We start from the raw sequence: 23,534 nt of genomic DNA, 5'->3' as shown, positions 1-23,534 counted from the left end.
TGGCTGGGGGGACCCCAGAGCTTGGAGCCACAGGTGAAGGGGGACCCCCGAAGTTCCCAGCCAGGCTCTCAGCAGCTGCCCAGTGGCTCTCCATTTTGTCATGGATATTTTTAGTAAAAGTCAGGGCCAGGTCACAAGCTTCCATGAATTTTTCTTTATTGCCTGTGACCTGTCTGTGACTTTTACTAAAAATACCCATGACAAAATATTAGCCTTAGCTGTGTGCCAAGAGGATGCCTAGCTGCACAGGCACACATCTTCAAAAGAACCCCGGAAAATGCCTCACGTGCCCCTGAATCATCTAGTTCTACAAAATTGGGGCAGATCTGTCACTGAAGTGTCCGGGTGAGCATAATTCACTAAGAGGAGAGGCACAAATTGAACCCTTCCAGAATAAGTAATAGGACAAAAAAAATGATCAAATGTTTATTGCATATTTACAAGTAATCTGACTCTGGACAGAATAAATACCTACAGTGTCTTATTTATATAAAGTATGGATAATTCACATCCCTTTTTCACTTTATAATAAAGCTGTTTAATATTTACACACATACTATGAATTAATGATTACAATAGGAGAAACTTTTCCCTCATTAAAAATATAATTTGCTCTTTTTAAAGTTATCAAATTAAAACAGCAGACTCCTTTATTTTAGAATAGAGGTAATACTTACATCAGAAACTTTATCTGATGATGCCATTTGAATGGATTATTGTTTTGGAGTGGGGTATCTTACAGAACAATCAGAAAGACATGGTCCTTGACCAAAGAACAAAAATCTAGATTATCTGCAAAACATATGGAATACATCATATGAGCAAACAAACAAACAAGCAACAAATCTGTGCGGTGCACTGAATGTTTACTACTTTTTTTATTTAAGAAATGAGGGGAGGGCCTCAGAAGGCAGGTGAGATGTGGAGGCTTGAGTGTAGGGTATTCTGTTATGGAGGAAAATTAAATAGCCCCCAAAGAAAAAAGACCAATCAGTGCACAAGTGTTTATTATGCACGTGCACGTACACACACACACACACACACACACACAGTTAGTAATACAAACTCACAAAATACTGCACGCTAAATTCCTCTACTTCCAGCATATTTAATTCAGATTCTCAATAAAAAAGGGTTTTCCAGACACACAAGAACCCCCTCCTGGAAGATTTAACTGGGTTAACTCAACTTCTTCATTCCCGACTCCAAAGCCCCAATCTTTTTGGCGTGTCCCAAGGGAAAACCTCCTCCAGCATTACCCTTGGAGACAAACTTCGCTTGAAAAAGCCTCTACTGGGAAGTAAAACCTGTAATAGAGTAAAGTCTCTGGGGAAAAGTCATTACACTGAACTGTCTAAATAATGAAAGCAAAGTACAAACAATTCACACATGGACTAATTCCTACTAGTACAGCACCTCAATTAGGCCAAATAAAATTCCTTATGTATGAGCGGAGGTACCTGCTCTCTTTTCTTTTAGGTCCCAGTCAGCTGCTCTGTCACCCATACCATCATTTCCCCCCATGAACCCACTTTAATCCATGGTTATTTGCATGTGCAAGAGTCTACCAGAAAACACAGTGGTATTGTTTAAGAATAATTTAGCCATTCTGTAATTAAATTTGAATGGATAATTATATTGTAGACACCTTGGGGAAGGGAAAAGGTCCTTTTGCTTTTCTGTCAAAGACCATGTTATACCTACTGAACAGGGCACCAATAAATAACAGTCACAAGATGGAGTTATTAGGCAGGTTTCCTGTCCAAAGGGCAGGGGGGAAAAGCTAAGATGACGACTTGTCCTTTGTCATTTTAATCTTCTGTTTCTGTATCAGAAGACGTGCATTGTATTTTGAACTCAAGGCAAATAATGTTGTCTAAGTATGGGATATTACAGGTGCTTTGTTTCTAAAACAGTATTTTAATAGGAAACAATCCCTGATGTCAATTTGAGATCTCAGTCCCCAATCCTGCAAGGTGCTGACTCTCTCCCAAGAGGTATTGACCACCTCCAGCTTGAACAGAAGTCAATGAGGTTTTAGACGGCTCAGCACCTTGCAGTAGTGATCTTACACAGTAACCCACTGTAGAGTTAGAACTGAATGTCCAGAGATATGCTGGAAGACTCTACACACCTGCATTGCAATTAAATAAGGAGATGGTATTAGCCTCCAATATTGTGTGTCTCACCCATCATACATAGAGATGGTCAAACTTTCTCAAAATTCACCATTTTGATGAAACTTTTCAAAGAAATTCCAAAGAAAAGCCAGAGGATGAATTTTTTGTCAACATTATGAAAATCGCATCTCATTTTTGACCAGGTCTATCAGAAAAATAGACCTTTTATTACAGAAACATTTTAATATGGAGTACACTAGATTTCCCCCCCTATTCTATATTGTTACTGCTAATACAATATCGTTTTTTTGGGTATAATTTAACAGTGTGCTTCTTATACACAGGGGCCAACACAGTAGCTTTTACTAAGCATGAATACTTATGTGAGTAAGGGCTGTAATATTGGTCCCATAGTACATGCTCAGTGCTGCAGACCAGATCTATAAAAACAATTTTAATAAAGTAAAAGAGTACTATTACATTACAAAATTAATAAGAGTACTTCTACTCAGTGTTTATCCTGAAAAGCCCGTGCTTGTATGAGTAGCCATTACTCTTGTGATGAATCACTTTGATATCAATAGTATTACTCACATGAGCAGGAATTTTGCAGTATTGGGTTCATTAACTAATTAATCTTCAACATCCTTGAAACAGGTTAAGTATCCTCATTTTACAGTTAGGAAAACAAAATCTGACAGATGACATGATCATCATAAAAACAAGTAATACAGACACCTATGACTAGAAGTCATTTCTACAATAAGATGCAATTGCAAAGTTCTGCCAGTAAAACATCATCTAATGTAGATTTTAAAGAACACCTTTACAGCTGGGCTGAAAGCAAATCACAATTTTATGCTTCATATTTACATGTCACATCAAATGTTCTTGTGGGTTTTCAGTGAGCAGAATCCATCCCAGAAGTTGTACCTTCAGTTTTCCATCATGTAGTAATTTCTATAAGTCCTATGAAAGTAGAACCTAACAGTGCATTCTCCTTCAACTCACACTCCCCCAAAAGGGTTATATAGGAGCAAAGCTTCACAAATACTTTCTGCTGAATGTAACATTAAAAAAGGGTCCAGAAGTTGTACACAGTACATTCTGAGCCTTCCATCCATCAGGAACTCTGTGACTGTGACCAAACAAGCGTCCTGATTTATTCTTCCCTCAAATGCCTATAGTCGCCATCCTGGTAAGATGTCCTTTGCAAGAACCTAGAAGACCATACCATCATACACATCTTTCCCAACCTAGCTATTTTTATTTTCAAACTTCAGAGCAGAGAAGTGTAATTTACAGCATTAGCTGAAAGGGTATATTGGTTTATGCTTCAGAGTTAAGGAGAATGTAAAGTGACTGCAATTTATTACTTTAACACAACGGCTTATGAAACACAACCACTAGTTTTAGATGACTGAGTTTACCATAAAACAGCCATAAACAAAAATAATTATATTCAGTAAATCATTTAATACCAGTCATATTTTATGTGTTTCTGAAGAAAACCCTTTGAACACAGAAGGCTACCTAAAAATAATAAAGACTTGGGAAGATATCCGTGGAAGAGGGATGATGTTTGTTAGCATTTTCCCATCTTTTCAAATCTTAAACTTCACTCTCTGTAAAAAAAAAAAAAAAAATAAATCCAAAACAAGCTTAGATTTGGAGTAAAAGCTGTATTTTTTCTCTCTGTGTACATATATACCTGTAGACATACAGATAAATATACTCAGTACATTTATTTGAATCTCATATACATAATGCATTTATATGAATTTGATCAGTTATCAAAGCAAATGTTCAGTGTATTCTTTTGAACACTGCACAAATGTTCTAAACATGCACTCATAGTTCTCCGATAGTGCTTTTCTTTAAAAACAACCAATGCACTAAATTTAAATCAAAACAATTCTAATAAAACATTGTAGTTAAGATCTGAATTGCTCAAAAATAGGGAAATTCCAATCTAAAGATCCTGTTACAACTTTACCTTTGCCACACTGCATAGTTCCAATTCAGCAAGGTATTTAAAGCACATGCCTAGCTCCACGCATGATGAGTCCCATTGATCTTAATGGGAATACTCACATGTGTAATTTGGCATATGCTTAAGTACAGTAATTCATTGAATTGGGGTGTAACGATATGAATGCAGAAAACTTTACCATCATATATAATATATTGTGTAGCTAACTGCACGTGCTCAATGGGACTCATACAAATTATGGTTGCGGTGGGAAATGTAACTTGATATTTTAAATATACGTAAGAAAGAATATCCAAACTATAATGCTGAATTAACTTTGTTTTTGGAATTTAATATATGAAACATTCTCCTTCATCTTTCTGAAGCTCACATTTGGATTGCAAAAGCAAAACAACTGATGACAGGAGGGTGAGGGGGAGAATGTTAGTTTCTGGAGCAAGGTTCCTTCAGCCCTCAAGACATCAGAGCCATTAAACAAGATAGTGTAAATGCCAGCTGCTGTTTGTTTGAAAGGATACAATGTTCTTCAGTGACAAAGCCACTCTTCTATAACAACGTCAGATTGTTTTATGCATGTGTTGCTATGGTGAGAGAGAAAAGAGTTGATGAAAAATTGGATGACTACTTGTCTCATTGCAGAGAAAGCAACAGAAATTGAAGATTAATGTAGTCTAGACCCATCGTATCTTGTACCCTATGCGCTTAATATGCAATACCCAAGCATACAAATTGATACTTTCAACATTCTGTAAGCCTTCAAGATGTAGACCTTAACAAATTACAAAATTATTCTTTCATATCATTCAGCTACACACACTAAACTACTTGCATGAGTGCAGAAGGTGTTCTTGCTACTGCATTTCCTCAGAAATTTTGCTCAGAAAGTGGGAGGCAGCTTTAGTTAATAGCTGGAGCACCACTAGCCAAAGCTGCTGAGGGGGCGTGGTACTAAATCAGCACTTGTAGGAGTTGACCTGTAATTCTCATAGTAAGTTGAATTTCTGAAAATCCCAATTTATGGATACCTTTTAAAATATCTTGTTTTTTTTCTGTCCATCTAGATATGAGGTTTTTTTTATTGTGCTCTCTTAGCTGAGTCTAGTTGCTGTGTAAATTACAGACACTTACTTCCTTTCTCCCACTGCCTGAAACAGTAGCCAGAATGGTTTCTTTAAAACTATTTTTTATTTTCCAGCACTGCCCTGTGCCAGCGTTATCTCTCTTCAATATACATTTCCAAAAATCTGTTCTGCTGATCATGAAGCAAGAATTGAGAAATTGCTTCCTGCCTCTATTATCTATTTTCCAACTGTCTCTTGACTCCATCCACATGCTCTTAAGGCTCTTCCACTGCACTTCCTCTCTGCCCTCCCACATACAAGTGTCCTGGGTCACCCTTCCCACCTACCTCTCCAATGATCCTGATTCCGGACTATGCAGAGGTCCCCAAACCTCTTCCCCCAGATGCAGACTCCCTCCTGTCTTTTGAAAAGTCTCCCAGTTTCCCTCACATCTATTTTCATCACAAGATTGCCCCAAATTCCTCCCTAGCTGCCTCTGAAATACAGGTTCCTTACTCCATCCTCATCCCATCTGTAGATTCCCTACCACAAAATCTCTTAAGCTCCCTCTCCAGTTGCCTCCCAGCTGGATTCCCTCCTCTCTCACTCATCCTGGGGAAAGCTCTGCAACTAGTATAAATTATCTTATCTCCGCGGATAACGGGTATGACAATTTACACCAGCTGAGGATCTGTCATCTGATATTTGTATCATTTCTGGTCATCGGAGGCAAGACTAGTGCAAGGGAACTTTTCACAGTTTCATATCTGATACAACAACAAACACCATACAGTTGTTTGTGCTAAGTATTCTGAAGGAAGAAAAAATACTAGATTTTCATTCCAGATAGGCAAGTGATACAGATGGAACAGTTAAATCAAATAACCATAATTCCAGCTACATTTTAAAGTACAATTACACATTTTATTTATGCCAGTGACAAGTACCATACTATTTACAAAACAAATGATTGTAAGTTTCATGCTAAACAAGCATGTTTAAAAAGCAGCTACTTTTTGTTATTAACAACCTGACAACTGGTACATTTTAGATGTTCCATTCTATGCAATTGCAGAGTATTAACATGGTGCCAATTTAAAATGAGGAGCTACTGCTGGATATAAGTTAATGAAAATTTGGAAATAGAGCAGCAGTAAGCAAAGTAATTTGAATAAGTACTGGAAAAAATTATTTTCATATGGAAATAATGCTCCCAATTGACAAAAAGGGTGAAAAATTGAGCTGTTCTTTGCAAATATAAAAAAAATGTAAAAGATTTAATAACTACAGATGTTTCCATTCAAGGCTCTATGTGAATGTACTGTAACAAAAATAATAGTCTGTTATATATTAGTGATCATCTCACTGTCTCAATTTTTTTGTCTTTGAAATTTAAATATGTAATAAAGCAACCATATCGTTTGACTGTTTCTGAAGTGTCAATGCCTTCATATAGCCACCTAACATAGTACAGGGCTGCATAGTTTCACTTTATGCAAACCCCTTATCATAAGTACTTATTTAAAACAAGAAAGGTGAGAAGATTCAGACATCGAGTTCAGTTGTGAGCAAAGGGAACCACACATCAAAATAGCTCTGAGGCCTCGGCTTTTAGCATATTGTAATTTCTAATCACTTCGAAAGTATCCATAAGGCTAAATTCTGAAGGTAGAGCTCTTTTTGGAGTCAAGGGTCATTTTGCCTGAGTTAAGGATTTCAGTATTTAACCCATAGAATTTAAAAATGGAGGAGACGACCTATTAGGTTAACTTATCTAAGCCATGGAAGGCAACACAGGATTGTTGCATACAGAACATTAAGGGGCAGATCTTGTCCTGCTGAAGTCAATGAGAGTTTTGCCATTGATTTCAATGAGGCCTGGATCTTACCCTAAGTATTTTGTTAGTCTAGTGTCAGGTGACAAGCAACAGGGGTTCTATCAATTTGTCTTTCCTTAAAAGTTTATTTCAAAGTCTATCAGATCTCATTATCAAAAACTGTTATTCACCCTATTTTTTCCTTTCCTCAGTTTTATCCATTCAGCTCTAGTTATAACCATTGAGACTACCCTAAAACAATTATTTCCTTACTGGCTTTTTATACTTTACAAACACTTGTACATAGTTATCATATACCTCTATTGTATTAAGAGTCATGCTATTCCTGTTTAGCTGTTTCATTCTCTTTCTTCATACATCAATCATTACAGTCTCAAGAATTTTTGTTAAACTTCTCTGGACCTCCTTCTGGTTTATCAGCATCTTGACCTACCTCCAATATAATAGGAGTGGTCTCCTCATTGGTGCAGAAAGAGGGACTATCATCTCCTTAGTACATGATACCACTGCATATATGCAACCCAACATACAGACTGGCTGTTTTGCTGTTATATTGCACTGCTGTGCATTATTACCTTTAGATCTTTTTCTAGCATTACTGCTTTCCAAGGATCTGTCGCCCATTAAGCATATGATGGTTGGATAATTTTTTCCAGGAAGATTAATTTTTCCAAGATGAATCTTGTTTCCTAACTTTCTATCCATACTTCTATGCTATTCAGTTCTGTGCACTTCTGTTCTCTCTAGGTCAATCTGCATTCTTTATTTGTCCTCAGCAAAGACATCTCAAATTCTAGCATGCCAGATTTAAAGGATATTGTGCTCTACCACTGATATAGCTAATGTACAGCTATGGACTTCATTATTACATAAATACATTTTAATAATTTTGTGTCTATATGGTGTCTATCCAGCAGTTTTCTAGCTGTTTCATAACACTTAGAAATAAACACGAAAATATTAAAATGTGCACAAAAGCCTTTGGAAAAGAAAAAAATCAAGAACCTTTTTCTTGAAAGGAGGAAAAGACTAATATTGTGATATTTGTGCAGGATATTAAGAGCCTCAGAGCAGCAGAGGCAAAAATAAAGGCAGAAACTTTATATGCCAACATGCCTTAAAGATGTGTGCCTACTAATGTGAGCTAGTAGGTAGAATGTCAGTGTGATAGATGTGGATATGCAATAATGTTATGAACACTGGTCAGTAGGGGAAGTTACTGTACACTGAGGTTTTAAAATTTTCCTGTATGAATGCACTGATTTAGCTTAATGGGGGGCTGTGGGAAGAACAAGCAAGACGGCAATACACAATGGTCCCAGATAAGCAACTTTGCAGCAAACATCAGATGCAATTATGAGACAAGGGCATACTTCAAGTCTCTAGGTTGAAGTGACACAGCTGTTTTGCCAGGCTAGGAATCAAATGGGCTACAAACAGTTAAAAAGTTATTTGATTCCTGAGAAGGGGCCATTGAGTTGCCAAGGCTCTCCAGGGAGTGTCAGTGAATTCTACAGGGAGACAAATTGACAGAGAGAGGCTCTACAGAAGAGTCCCCAGATAGAATATGGTTAAACACCTGGTAAGCTAGATGTGTGTAGTGTGTCCTATTGTTTTTAAGATGGTCTTCTCTTAACTGCTTTTGTTCTAAATAAATGATGCTTTGCTTTAAGGTGGCTTTTGGGTCACTGCTTACCACTGTCACGGTCTCAGAGGGAACAGAATTGCAGGGTATTGACATAAGTCAGACATGTGGACGGAAACCATAGTTGCACAATCCAGGACCCACTCTGGGGCAAATCACATGATCCCACGCCAAGAGAGAGGGGATGGCTCGAGGACTGGGACTTAGGGAGGGGGTATGCAAGAAGAAATCAGGAGGGGTCAGAGATGCAGTTGCCTGGTAACTGTGACAGTCAAAAGCTCAGTAAGATATGGTGGGATCCAGTCCAGAGGGCTTTAAATTCTTGTTTCCTTGTGGTAACTATTCCACCTTTAATTCAGAACACTTGAGCATGGGAAGCAAAAGGACTATAATGAATCTGGCTAGCAACAGGGTGAGATCAGAGAGAATGATGCTTGTCCAATAACGTAAGGAACCTGGACAACAAAATGGAGGAATCAGAACACCCATACAGGACGTGACACCAGATATCGAAAGAATAGAAACATGATGGAATAGCAATCGTGCCTGTTATTCAGGTATTGAAGGATATGTGTTGCTCAGGAGAGAAAGAAGTAAAAGAGAAGGTGGTGGAGTAGCACTGTGTATCAATAATGTGGTAGACTGTAAAGAAATAAGAAGTGATTGCGTGGGTAAAACAGAATTATTTTGGATCAAAATCACTTTGGTGAAGGATTGTAAAAGATGTTCTACAGCAGATTCTTAGGGCTTGATTTGCATATGGATAGAGATCTCTTTAATATTATTATTAGAGCTATAAATACTACTGGAAACTGTGTCATTACAGTAGACTAACTTCCCAGGTAAATGGGATGACCTAGGTAAATATAGGCCTGTCAGCCTGATATTGATCCTGGGCAAGATAAAGGAGTAGGATGCAGGACTCAGTTAATAAAGAATGTAATTAATGCAAATGAACCTGGGTTTTATGGAAAACAGATCTTGTCAAACTAGTTTGATAATCTTTTTGATGAGATTACATATTTGTTTGATAAAGGTAAGTGTTAACGTAATATACTTAGACTTCTGTAACGCTTTTGACTTGGCATCGCATGACATTTTGATTAAAATACAAGAATGATATAAAATTAACATGGCACAGATTAAATGTATAAAAACTGGATTATTATATAGGAGGAACTGAATGACCTGGAAGACTGGAGTTATAGAAGTAAGATGAAATTTTATAGTACGAAGGGCAAGGTCATGCACTTTGGAACTAATAAGAATTTCAGCTATGTGCTGGGGACTCATCAGTTGGAAACAGAGGAGGAGAAAGTCCTGGGTATATTAGTCAAGCACAGGATGACTATGAGCCAGCAATGTGATGCCAGCATGAAAGAGGCAAATGTGATCCTAGGATATATCAGGTGAGGTATTTCCAGTAGAGATAGGAAAGTATTAATGTTATTGAGTACGGCACTCGTAAGATCTCATTTGGAACACTACGTATAATTTTGGTCACCCATGTTCAAGAAAGTGAATTCAAACTGGAACAGGTGCAGAGAAGGGCTACTAGGATGACCAGGTGAGTGAAAGCACATCTTGCAATAGATTAAAAGCATTTGGCTTGTTTAGCCTAGCAAGATGAAGGCTGAGAGGGGATATGATTGCTCTCTACAAATAAATCAGGTGCGTAAACACGAGGGAGGGTATTTAAGCTCAAGAACAATGTTGGCACAAGAACAAATAGTACATGAGTACATGTAGGCTGGAAATTAAGAAGTTCTCTAACCATTAGAGCAGTGAAGTTCAGGTACGGCCTTTCAACAGAAATAATGGGGGCAAACAACTTAACTAAAGATAAGATAGAACCTGACAAGTTTATGAATGGGAAGTGGTTGCCTGTGATAGCAAGGGACTGGAGTCAGGGGATGTCTATACTGCTATTAAACAACCTTCCCCCTCATGGGATCCCAGAGCCCAAGCCCAAATATGCACACCACAATTAAACAGCCTTGTAGCCTAAGTCAGCTGATGAAGGCCAGCTGCGGGTGTTATATTGTAGTGTTGACATACTGTCAATAACCCAGAAGTCCCATGGTCATATTCACAGAAACTACCTCAGAAGAAGATTTTAATGGTATCTGTTGAACAATAGTAAAACAAAAGATCAATCACAGAAAAAAAATTGACTTACTCGTTTCCACTATTTGCAGATGAACCTGGAACAGCATTGGAACCATATTTAAATTTTCAAACTCTTTTTCTAAAGTACCGCTATATGCCTTTATAGATGCAAAATCCATTTCCAACTTCAACTGCTGATTCTAAAATTGTACAAAAGGTGTTTTAGCTTAGGAACACAACATAGTCACCTAGCAGTACATGAAAAAAATGACAAAATAATTTCATTTTTGATTCCCAGATTTGAACATTTGGCCCACATTTGCCAAATTGAACTAATCAGATAAATTCAGCATGGTAATGCAAAGTTATTTGGCTTCTGGTTCTATTCACAAGTGTCATTCTGGTAATTTCATCATTTCTCATTTGTATACAGTGGAATCTGCCCAATGATAGGGGGAGGACAAATTATTTTTTCACTACAAAGGGGTTGAGATTTGCAAATACAAGTGCATGCATGTGAACAAGAAAGCTCAGACAGCATATTAAGCCAGTTGATTAAAACTGAGATACAAATTATCCAAAATTCAAGAAGTTGAGTAATAATGGACATAGTGGTAAAAATGAGAGACAACTGTGTAGGAAGTAATAGAAAAAGAGCAGCAAAGAAAGACCTGGGAATTAAAGTGGATTATGAAAGGAAAGGCCAAAAAGAGACCTGGTGTAAATGAGGAACTCCTTGTTTCAGTGGCGTTGACCTGCTGACAAGAAGTCTGAATCTGGCTAAATTTAATGCTGGTCACAATCAATTAAATGCCACACTGGGCCTCAATACTCAAATCGACATGGACACACAAAGCCTTATTCAAGAGTCCCACTGAAATCAACAGGACTCCATGGGGGGCGGGGGTAAAAGTCCATATGCCTGTCTGCAGGATCAGGCCCTTGGAATGCATGAACAGGAGTATTACAGGCAAGACAAATAGAGTGGTTCTTCTGCTGTACTTGGGCCTCACCAGTTCAGTTCTGGACATTACATACCTCAAAGAATTCAGAGATGAGCAACAAGAGTGATATAAAACAACAAGGAGACAGAGCCTCAGCTGGTTTAAACTGCTGTTGCTTCATTGAATTGAATGGAACTGTGCCAATTTACACCAGATCTCAAACGTTTTCAGAGTACAGAAAAACTCACCATAAAATTCATATAAGCAGAGTAGGATTACAAAAGGAACAGAAACCTTCATGTCTGTGGGCACGCTTAGTGTTCAGACATTGGATTATTTACCTTTAGATCCTCCAGCTGCTTTTTTAAACTTTCCTGGTCTTCATATGCCTTTGTCAAACTTCTTTTCAGTTCACAAAGTTCAAAGTCTTTAACTGTTAAAAAAATAATTTTCAGTTTAGATTGTAGTATCTTCTACATACCTTTGAACAAAAACCATAAAAGAAACAGAACTGAAATTATAGCTAACCCTACCTACACCAAAGCTGCCCACTAAGAGTCAATTTCAAAGTTAGAGGTCGCTACATAACGAAGACATATGATAGCAAAGGCGAACTACTATACAGTCACAGCATGACAGATGACTATCAATGTATTGAAATAAAGACAAAAAATAGTTACTCATCTTTTTGTAACTGTTGTTCTTGGAGCTGTGTTCTATTACACTGTAGCGTATGTGCGTTGCGTGCACCAGTGCACGAGAGTTTTGTCTAGCTGTATCTGTAGGGGCGGCCCCATCCACTCTGTTCCTTTTGCTCCAAAATGAGGGTATAAAGGGCAAAGTTGCTCCTCCCCGACTTCAGTTCCTTTGCACCAGAACCAATGGTAGACTCTGATGTGTCAGGGAAGGAGGGTGAGTTGTATAATCGATGTATGCAATACATCTCAAAGAACAGTTACAAGAAGGCAACTGTTTGTTCTTCTTCGAGTGTCCGCATGTGTCCACAGTGTAGGTGACTGCCAAGCTGTTACCCTAGGGGGTGGAGCTTGGAGTCTCATTGTAACAGGGACTGTAGAACTGCCTCCCCTATATTTGTATCCTCCTGGAATACAGCAGACATTGCATTATGTCTGGTGAATGTCTGAATCTAAGACAGGTGTCCATAATAGCCACAAATGCTGCTGAGGTCAAACATGCTCTGGTGAAGTGCATCGTAAGTTTGTCAGGAGGCATTACTCCTTTGACAGCATAACACTTTGTAATGCAGTTGGTGATCCATTTTGAGAGCTTCTCAGTTGTAACAGGATGACCTCTCATAAGTTCTGCATAAGAAATGTGCAGCAGGAAAGACACCCAAAAGGGTTTTGTCCTATCCAGGAAAAGAGCCAATGCTCTGCGGAAACTCTACTTGTGATTATGCAGAGGATTAGGTAGAGGAGTGGGGATAGAAAGGAACTGGGGGGTATATCTCAATTCCACCATGCTTAGCACACTCTTATCCAAGATAACGGCCTGCCAGGAATGTAGGAAAAAGGACAACCTGCCCCAGAAAGATGTGGACAGATCAATGAGATCCAGGTCAAATAGCATGCTGTCCATGACATAAGAGTAAAAATGACTAATTTGGGGCCTATGGCTGCCAAGCTGAAGAGTGCAAGGAAGTAGAAGGCATCATTTTTCTACTCTGTGACCTTGGTCAGCCAAACGAAAAAGGACAGTATTACTGTTTGGGCTGGAATTGAAGATGGTATCTTGTCTCCTCTTTGTCATCACCATATAGAGGCCCAAGGAAATACATTTGTTTAGTCTCTAAGGTGCCACAAGTACTCCTTTTCTTTTTTGCAAACACTGTTTGAGTCCACTAATGTGTGCAAAGCCTTATCTGTTTTAGCTGAGAACAGAGCACATCCCTTGAAAGGAAAGTTGTTAATTGTTTGTTGTTGGAATCCTGGAGGACTGCAGTCAGGAGGATCTGTGCAGAGTCATTACTGTCGCCATGGCCCTAGTTGTGGAATCTGCTGCATTTAAAGAAGCCATATGACTGATTGAGAAATGAAACATCCCTCTGCAATGAGCAACTGGAGTCTTTTGGCAGTCTGCCAGCAACCTCCCAAACTGCCTCCCAGTTTGAAAAACTACACTGCGACCACACAGTGCCACGGTTGGTAATGTGAAATTATAAACTTGCTGTAGAATAAATTTTTCTAACACAAAAGTCAAGCTTTTTGGCATCTTTGTCCCTGACGGTAGCCTCACCTCTGCCATGATGGCTCCTCTCACTCACCACAGCCACAACAAGTGAATCTGGTGTGGGATGTAAACAGAACTGTTCAAACCCCTGGAGCTGAACCTGATATTTATGTTCTGTTCTTTTGGCCACAACTGGAGTAGAGGCAGGGGTTTACCAGATGGTTTTGGCTGGCTGCACAACGGCCTCACTTATGGGCAGGGCAACCCTCTCTAGTGGGGTGGGATGGAGAATATCAAACAAACAGTTTGAATGTCCAGGGAGGCTGCCATCTTCTTGAGGAGCTCCTGATGTACCTTAAAGTCATCCAGTACCTGGGAGGATCTTTCTGAAACGAGGACCTCATCAGGTGATGAGCAGGACACCTGCATGACAGACAAGGGTGAAAGCTCCCAAGGTTGCTCTTGTGGTCCAGGATGGGTTATACTCTTCTGGAATGGGCTGAAAGAAGTCTTGGGCTTGAGATCCAAAGGCTCATTGGTACCAACCGTGAAAGGTCTCCCAGTACTGACAGGAGATGACTCCCTCGTGGAAAGCCTATTTGTATCGGGAAGTGATGAAGTATATCTGGAACCTGGAGGCATCCCCCGGGCATCCAGTAGGGGCACTGAGGGCGCTGGTATAGGACTGGGCCCTAGGCACATCTGCCCCCCAGGCATCCCAATCCCTGGCTAAGGTCCTCTCAGAACCCTGTCTGAGTGCAGGAATGGGAATGTGATGAAGCTCTAGACTCTCAGTAGCAGGATACCTGAGAGCCTACCTTGGAGTCTGATGAGGAATCAGAGTATTCCAGGAAACAGGAGGGGTCCACGGTGACCAAGAACTGGATCCATGTCAAGGACGCAATACTGGAGGAAGAATGGATGGCTTCCTAGCCACCAGTAAAGTGTGGCTTGGAGGACTGGTACCAGCCCAGAAGATGTAAAGAGTTGGTACCAGGCCCAAAGATGATGGAGCCTGACTAAAGTGCCAATGGGGAACTGCACCTAGCCCAGATGAGTGTCCTCAGCCTGAGGCAAGGGTGAAGGCAGCACGGACAGCCACAGCATAGCCTCTGGCCTACTTGGAACAGATGTAGGCTGCTGACCTGCAGGAATCAGGCATAAGCACTCTGTTGCAGCCAACGAGGTAGCAGTCTCAACAGTCACTGGGAGGCCACTGAATTGACAGCTCAATTACAACGTCCACTTGTATGAGCCAATACTAGGAAGTAGCAAGGCAAAGGTACTAGATTGGACTTCTGTAGAGGAGTTCTATACTCTAGACTTTGAAGAACTGGATACTGATTTCTTCTGAGGCTGAGGCTGTACTGAGGTAATGGGCCTCAAATAATATTGTCCTAGTAATGGGGATCACCTCTGGCTCCAGTTTGATGGCATTTAATATATATATAAAAAAAAGACTTCTCTCTACAATTTATTTTTCAGAATATACAACTTACATTTCAGAAGTCTGAAGATAAACTCCTGCAAAAAACAAAAATCAGATGAAGCAAAGTTCTTCTGGGAGGTCAGGCCCGCAAACTGAAACACATCTGTTGAGTCAATTATTTCTTCTGACTCATCTTTTTCCTCCTTTTCTTCTTGCAGTTTCTGATGTTTAGAGAACTCAGCCGTTTCTTTCTCAAACTCTCCTGGAAAAAATAAATAAATAAAAAAATAAAACAATTAAATGGGTTTCAAAAATTAACCACTTCTTCTTAAATCAAAGATGTTACAACAGATTCCACATTTTTGGAATAACAAAGATTTGTCTGAATATAGTTGAAGTTTTTATATGAAGTAAAACTTTTAGATGGTACAGTGGTGAGCACTAAACAGTCACCACATACCAATAAGAAAAGGAGTACTTGTGGCACCTTAGAGACTAACAAATTTATTAGAGCATAAGCTTTCGTGAGCTACAGCTCACTTCATCGGATGCATTTAGTGCATCCGATGAAGTGAGCTGTAGCTCACGAAAGCTTATGCTCTAATAAATTTGTTAGTCTCTAAGGTGCCACAAGTACTCCTTTTCTTTTTGCGAATACAGACTAACACGGCTGCTACTCTGAAACCTGGCACATACCAATAGTTACCATGCGACAGCATTAGACATTTCCTTACACACAGAACAGGGAAAAATAGTCATTTATCCTAAATACAATGTTCTCGTTAGCTGTTGATGTTTTACTGGTGATGTATTCCTCTCATCCCCTTTATTGGTGATTATACTTTTTTTTTGACAGAAATAATCTGATATTATATAGCATTTATTAGATTAGCAAAACTTATGTGTAAAAGGGATGTTATCAATTCAAACTGAGCCAGTAATTTACATTTTGTTAAATCACGGAAAAAAGAGACGATTCCAACATAAAGCTTCTGCAGAATAGCTGGCCTTTCAGCACGTTATCATCGTACAAGCCACTTAAACTATCTAATAGACTGGATTTCAGACCCCATACTCGGAGCACGGCTGTACATGCTGCAGCCAGGCCTCTCCACGGTACCTCTGAAATCGGTGAGCTTTATAGGCACTGAAGTTCAAAACACACTTTCAGAGGTCATCTTCTAGTATAAACTCACACATATCAGTTAAATATATTTATCAATTGGCAGTAGAAAATTTTTGGTATAATAATTATAATTGATCTGTCTTGGAAATACTGCTATACATGTACTTGAATAGTAAAAAAAGAGTAAAATATTGTTGATTTTGTACAAATATATGTATATGGACTTCTGTTTGAAGCTTAGCGTTACATACCACTAATGTGTACATACGTCACTACTTATTTTTCCCTAGAGGGTTTTGTGGTTTGTTTTTTTAAAATTACTGTAGAACCAATAGCATTATTAGCAGAGTTAAGATTATTTTGTTGCGATGCCATATGCATTTCCTTTTCTCAATAAGGATAATGCGTTCATTATGTGGGTGCTTTAAGATTTACAATGTGAAGCAAACACACAAATAAAGCAAATAGATTAATAAGGAAATGCTTGGGTTTTGAAAGTGATATGCCAGACAAGTGTCCTGTTCACACTTAACACCCTTATCCTTTTAAAATCAAAGTGGTTTTGGTTTTTTGGAATTGCCTATTCACTATTTTTTAATCTTTTATTTTGTGTGCATGTCACAAAAACACAAATTTTCCCAGTTTTTAAAAGGTGGAAAGACTAGGTCATATCAAATGGAAGGAGTGAACAGTACTTGCCAAGCTATCAATGGTAGGAAACCAAAATCCCAGTTCTCTGACTAGTACTGAAATTGTAAGAAAACTGTGTCAGAGAAAATGAAACAGATTGCTTGGTACATTTGAAAAGATGGTGAAAATCCTGGATGAGTAAAGCATGCTCCATCACAAGCAAAAATCAGAGTCTCCTTATTTTGGTCATCTATGATAAGGGTCATCACAGAATAGAGTTTTGTGCCTCGTTTTAGAAATAGCAATTTCCTGAACATTTTATTATTCCTTTCCTTGAAAGTTGCCTGATGTATAAGCCGAAGTTTCTATAATTTGGAATTTTGTGTGGTCACTGAGCTGCTGTTTGTAAAACATATTATACAAAATATTAAAAACTCACAAAATTATTAAGAAAAATGAGTCACTAAGTTTTTAATTTCTAAATATACTTAATTATTAAAAAATAATTAAAACAAATTCCAATCAATGAAAAATGTGAAAGCATGATTTTTCTTTTTCAGTTACTAAGTATATATTTGAGAAAAATCAGTCTTATAATGGGACACCGATTATATTAACTATGAAGAGGCTATATGAAGAGGCTAAGAGCCAGCTATTTAATGGACTAGATTTGTATACCATCTTATATTAGTACCATTACCAGTTGATAGACTGTTTGAATTGCAAGCTAGCTTGATTAGCATACAATTTTAATACTACCTGTTAAATTCTGTCCGTGTTGCTTTCCCATAAGGTGTTCTTTCTTGTTATGAAAAGAACTGGAAAACTGGTTACATGTCCGACAATACAGGTCATTGCTTTCATCTCTCTGTTTTGATGAAAGAGACAGAATAGTGAGAATTAGAAGGATCTTTCAATATCTGCTAAATAATGAGTAATTAAGAAACATTACCTACTGAATCAAAAAAACCAAACCAAACCAAAAAACCCTGAAACCTCCTTTGCTCCTAATACAAACCAGATCCCATCAAGGCATGGGTCACAAAGAGATTTCACAAGACAATGAGAATTATGTAGGGTTTTTTTTTTTATTTCGGGGCAAATCCTGACTCCATGGGCACAGAGGGCGCAAGGGACAGTGATACTGTTTAACTGGACTTCATCATGGGAGCTCCTTTGCCCTGTCACTCTGGGGATATTCGAGGCTGCAGTGGGTGAAAGTGGAGGCTGGAGAATCCACTGCTATTCAAGTCTTCTAGTCCCCCTCCTATGGGCTTCCAGCCCCAAAGCAGTTCTGTTGCCTGGGGTTCAAGATTCCTTCCACTTTTTCTCATGGAGATCATCAGTACTGATATAAGTTACTTGGTCTGTGCAGAGGATTTGGGCCTAAGTGGTTTTATTTCTTCCTTTAAGGAAGTGTTGAAATGTGCAATAATGTCAAAGGAGAGCACTATTATTGTCTTCTTGTTTACTGATCAAGGCACTAAGCTGATAAATAAATGTGCTGTAATGAGGGTTAGAAGTCACTAAAACAGAAGGTGGGTCACCATAAAACACATAAACCCGGTGTAAAGTGCCCCCATGGGAAAAAGATGCTTACAGTTATCCAAATGGATGGTGCAGTATTAGCGCTGAGGCATGTAAACGGAGAATGAAATAAGAAAAAGTAGGCTGCCACAATAGAGAAATGCAGCCAAGAGAGGTTCCTTTAAGTGTGACAAAATGACATGCATAGTAAAACAACTGAATAAGATAGTCCATGTAAAGAGTCACTTTGATCCTGTGGAGAGAGATTGGCACTCTGAGTATGGAGAAATGGTTTCTACTCCTAGCTCTTCGGCTAACTTGATGGCCTGCCTCAGGTCACACACTTAAACATCCTCTGGCCCTGTTTCTTTATTGGCAAATATGTAGAGTAAAACAACTTACAAGCCATTATTAGCAGTACGTTTGAAAACAACTGAGTATATTCAATAGTGCAATTACTTTCCATAAATTTTTGTCACAACTTTATGTCCATGTTGAAGTGAATGCAGATTTCAAGTTGCCACAATTCCAAGTAAAATAATTTGGTTTTGCTTTTTTAAAATCAGACAAGGAACACTGATTCATGCACTGAGCATCGTCCATTGTGTACACTGAATGAGGAAGAATCCTAAGGGAAAAGTAATATGTGATCATTTAATTAAAGATTTATTATAATTAGCGCTTCTGTTTTTCAGGGTTTAATAATTTCATTTGAAAGAGTTTACTTTTAGCAATTTTTGAGTTTTATTCAGATGTCCAAAAATTGGGGTTTTTCGGGGCTCTCTCTTTGTATATACTGTATTGAATAATGTACATTTTATATGTTACTTACTACAGTAGAATATACTAGTATGAGTAATCTCTTTGTAAGTGTTCCATCGTTCCCTTTAATGTAGTACTATTTCAAATAGCACTACATTAAGTGCACTAAGGAACATTTAGGCTATGTCTAGACTGTACATCAGTTGCGGCAGAATGTTGTGAATGTGTTGCTACCCGCCGCACTGAAATGCAGGCTGCGTCCACACCGTGGCATGTAGCTACACATCAGTGAAAGGCTCGGAAGGGGATGGGGCGAAAAGGCTCCAGCAGTGGAACACACACTGCAAAAATAGGCAATGCTTGGGTAAGGAGAGTGCCGTGTACGGAACATAGCCACAGGGTTCAGGCATGCCTTTCCTTGCTTATGTAGTGCCTCACAATCTATTCAGCTATTTATACCTGTGCCAGGGGAGCATGTAGTGGCCAAAAGAAGTGTGCAGTGTAGACATACCTTCAGTGTGCACCAACAGAGTCTACACAGGACAGTTAATGCACAACACATTAGTGCACTTTAGAAAGTACATCCCTGTAATAAACAATTACTGGTCCACATAGACAAGCCGTTATGATAGAACCTCAGAGTTACAAACACCTTGGGAATGAAGGTTGTTCATAATTCTGAAATGTTCGTAACTCTGAACAAAACATTATGGTTGTTCTTTCAAAAATATACAACTGCACATTGACTTAATAGAGTTTTGAAACTTTAAAATGCAGAAGAAAAATGCTGCTTTCTCTTTATTTTTTAAGTAGTTTATGTTTAACACACTACTGTATTTGCTTTTATTTTGGGTCTGCCTGATTTTTTTTTTTTTTTTTGCTGCCTGATTGTGTACTTCTGGTTCTCAATGAGGTGTGTGGTTGACTGGTCAGTTTGTAACTTGGGCGTTCGTAACTCTGAGGTTCTACTGTAGATAAAAATAGCCATTTCTGCTGTTCATTGGATAAACATCAATTTCATTTTATTTTTTATATTGGCACTGTTAAAACCAAAATCCAGAAGCTCTAATCATCATGCATGCACACAAGGAGGTAGAAATAGAGTTGCAAAGACAATCTTAATTCTGGCCTTTCCTAATTTTTGAGTGCTTGACTTTGTGATGTTAGCATTTTTTTAGAATAGTTTTTGTGTGAGTACAACACTGTATGTCGTTATTAAAATAAGCTATCTGACATTAACTAGTTAAAACTTTTCAACTTTCTGCCTCCCACTCTCACCTCAAATACAGTTTCAATGTATTTACATCTATTGTTGACAAAGAAAGAGCTTCATTCTCAGATCTACTTCCTAGAGATATTGTTCCTGATGGAAAAAACAAGTTCTATTATTTTAACTGTAATACAGAGAACAAGTCAAGCAACTTTGGAAAAAAAATTCAACTAATAACTGGTCTAGTAGTGCCCAGGTTTGGCCACAATATATTAGTGGTAATCTTAAGGGGACCATCCTTTTATAATGTGATAAAAATTCTTAATGGTTTTTTTCAAAGGAAAAATACTTGTTTCCTTCAATGGGATTAGATTTTTAAGCACATTAAAATTAAAAAGCACACCAAACTAGCATAAGATCTACACAAAGGTGTATTTTTTTTTAAAGACACTTCTCTGAATCTTCAAAAATAGCTACTTGCCCTCTCTAGCATTTTCTTCCTCCAGGTTTCAGAGTAGCAGCCGTGTTAGTCTGTATTCGCAAAAAGAAAAGAAGTACTTGTGGCATTAGTCTCTAAGGTGCCACAAGTACTCCTTTTCTTTCTTCCTCCAGAGGATTTGAAAGGAAGTGTCCAAGATTCTCTCTCACAACTCCCTAGCAAAATCTTAAATATAGCATGACATTCCTTTAACAAAGGTTTTTTTTCTTAAAATTGCTCAAGTCACATCACTGCCAATATAGTGTACTGAACTGCTCCCAGCTGAAAGAAGCTTGCTGTGTTAACTGCAAAGATAACTACCAAAATTACTGTACTATGCAATACAAGCAATAATGAAAATGAATTGCCAGTCTCTTTCAAGAGCTCTTTGCACAGGCAATAGAAACTTAAAGTAATTCTATTTAGCAATCGGTATTTACTGATATAATACTCACACCAAAATTCTAATCTGAATTACAGAATACAGGGTCAAGGAGTTGTAAACTTGAATTACAGGATCTGCTGTAAGCACTGAAATGCATAATTGAAAAACAATAGGCACACGCTGGGCAAATTTAGGGTGTAAAGATAGACAATTGCTGACAATTCAGCCCCTTTCCCCTCTCTTGTAAGAAGAGGTGCACTGTTTTAGAAATCCAATATTTATTTCCTTTCTTCACTTTATTCCAGGAAGTGTCAGTTTGCAGCCGATGAAGTGAGCTGTAGCTCACGAAAGCTTATGCTCAAATAAATTTGTTGGTCTCTAAGGTGCCACAAGTACTCCTTTTTTTTTTTTTTTTTTTTTTTTGCAAATACAGACTAACACGGCTGCTACTCTGAAACCTGTCAGTTTCTAAAAGTACAATCAGCCTTAAAGGGCAAGCAAGGAGGTAAATCTAAAGTAGATGATGATAAATAATAGTAATTAAAAGGCAAATCAGATAAAATGTAGACACTAAAGCACCTTTTTATTAATCTACAATATCACACATACTTGCATAAACACTCATTGCCAAATATTTCTTCAATGGAAACGTTCAACACGCTGTAGCTCATGAAAGCTTATGCTCAAATAAATTTGTTAGTCTCTAAGGTGCCACAAGTACTCCTTTTCTTTTTGCGAATACAGACTAACACGGCTGCTACTCTGAAATATATCTCTGCTTTCCTTGAATTTTAAGGCTTAATAATTATGATATTATAATTAATAGCCTGATGAAATTAAAAAAATGTAGTAACAATGAGATGTTTTCAAAACCTGGGTCTCCCAGAACTCTCTTCCTAGCAATTTTAGTTAGGGTATGAATGGGATATTCCTTCATTTCTTTAAAATAATTGACATTTATAATTCTCTAACTTACCACACAGAGTCTTCACTTTGTGAACTGCTCTTCTCTCTAAGAAAGCTTGATAGGCTTCAGAGTCTTGATAGGCTTTCAATTCTTTCATATAACTTTGTTTATCCTTTTCTGCTTCTTTAATATATTTCTGCAAAAGAGATACAATACTTGCTATAATATGCCTCTTCTAGTTTGCTGCCTCTTTTAATATAAGCTATAAGATGATAATGAAAAGGCTTACTTGCCTTCCTGCTTGAGAAAGTTGAGACCACTGAGCAGCCAGCATCTTGGTTATTTCAGTAAAAGGCAAATCTGGATATTTGGCCTTCGTTTTAATTCTCCACTCATTCAAGAATGTTACATACCTAATACCAACAGTGGGCAATATATCAGCAATTAACAATACATAAACTAGTAAGATTCATTTGTGCTTACATATATATTGAAATATATATGTGAAATATTGCCTGGTAGTTAATCCTTTATAAAGTTAGGGAACTGCAAGTTATACAACTCTCACATGACTAAATGAAGCTTCCCTCAAATCATTATCAAGAAAAATTCCCATATGGGTACACAAATCTGCACTAACCTATAGATTGCAAGGACACATGACTGCTAAACCTATAATACATTCCCTTTAGCCATATCAGTTTATCCCTTCACTTTTGTATTGGTGGGATTAATAAAAGGTGTCCATCAAAATGCAGTTTGAGGATTTCTAACATTTCCAAGCTATAAATATTTAATTGCCCTCAGAGACCACTCCCAAAGCCTTTAGCATTCTCTAAATCTCTACAGTTCAGAGTCCCAAGTTGCTTTAATATACTGTATACAAGAGCGCATATTAAGAGAACAGTAAATTATCTGAACAACATAATGCTATTATATAACACACTTACCCTGTTGTAGGGGCACGAGGAGCTGAAAATTCCTTTGGAGGTTTCCTTTTCTTCCCTTTAGGCCAGCCACCTTTTCTTTTCTGGGGAGGGAGGGGAGATAAAATACTTGGGATTACACTGCCTTTCATTTGCAAGTCTCAAAGCAAAGTCTCACTTTGTGAACACATAGGACTCTCATTTAGTGAACTATTATATATGCAGAGCAGTTACATTGGAACTTTCACTATACC

At 38.1% G+C, this 23,534-nt stretch overlaps 1 protein-coding gene across 1 annotated transcript in view; it reads right to left on the bottom strand.

Annotated features, from left to right (window-relative positions):
* Positions 1-413: 413 nt before the first annotated feature.
* LOC119855246 overlaps positions 414-23,534 on the bottom strand; it is a 37,252-nt gene continuing 14,131 nt past the window's right edge. The window contains exons 4-12 of the mRNA XM_043512478.1: positions 23,305-23,384; positions 22,644-22,767; positions 22,424-22,550; positions 20,679-20,737; positions 17,845-17,953; positions 15,400-15,591; positions 12,052-12,143; positions 10,837-10,966; positions 414-3,745 (exon numbers count right to left, since the gene is read on the bottom strand). Coding sequence (XP_043368413.1) covers positions 3,732-3,745; positions 10,837-10,966; positions 12,052-12,143; positions 15,400-15,591; positions 17,845-17,953; positions 20,679-20,737; positions 22,424-22,550; positions 22,644-22,767; positions 23,305-23,384 — 927 coding nt within the window. The 3' untranslated portion in view covers positions 414-3,731. The remainder of the gene's footprint in view (positions 3,746-10,836; positions 10,967-12,051; positions 12,144-15,399; positions 15,592-17,844; positions 17,954-20,678; positions 20,738-22,423; positions 22,551-22,643; positions 22,768-23,304; positions 23,385-23,534) is intronic.

Source organism: Dermochelys coriacea, chromosome 4 (assembly GCF_009764565.3).
Source record: "Dermochelys coriacea isolate rDerCor1 chromosome 4, rDerCor1.pri.v4, whole genome shotgun sequence".
Lineage (NCBI taxonomy): Eukaryota > Metazoa > Chordata > Testudines > Dermochelyidae > Dermochelys > Dermochelys coriacea.
This window is presented reverse-complemented; position numbering and strand designations above follow the sequence as displayed.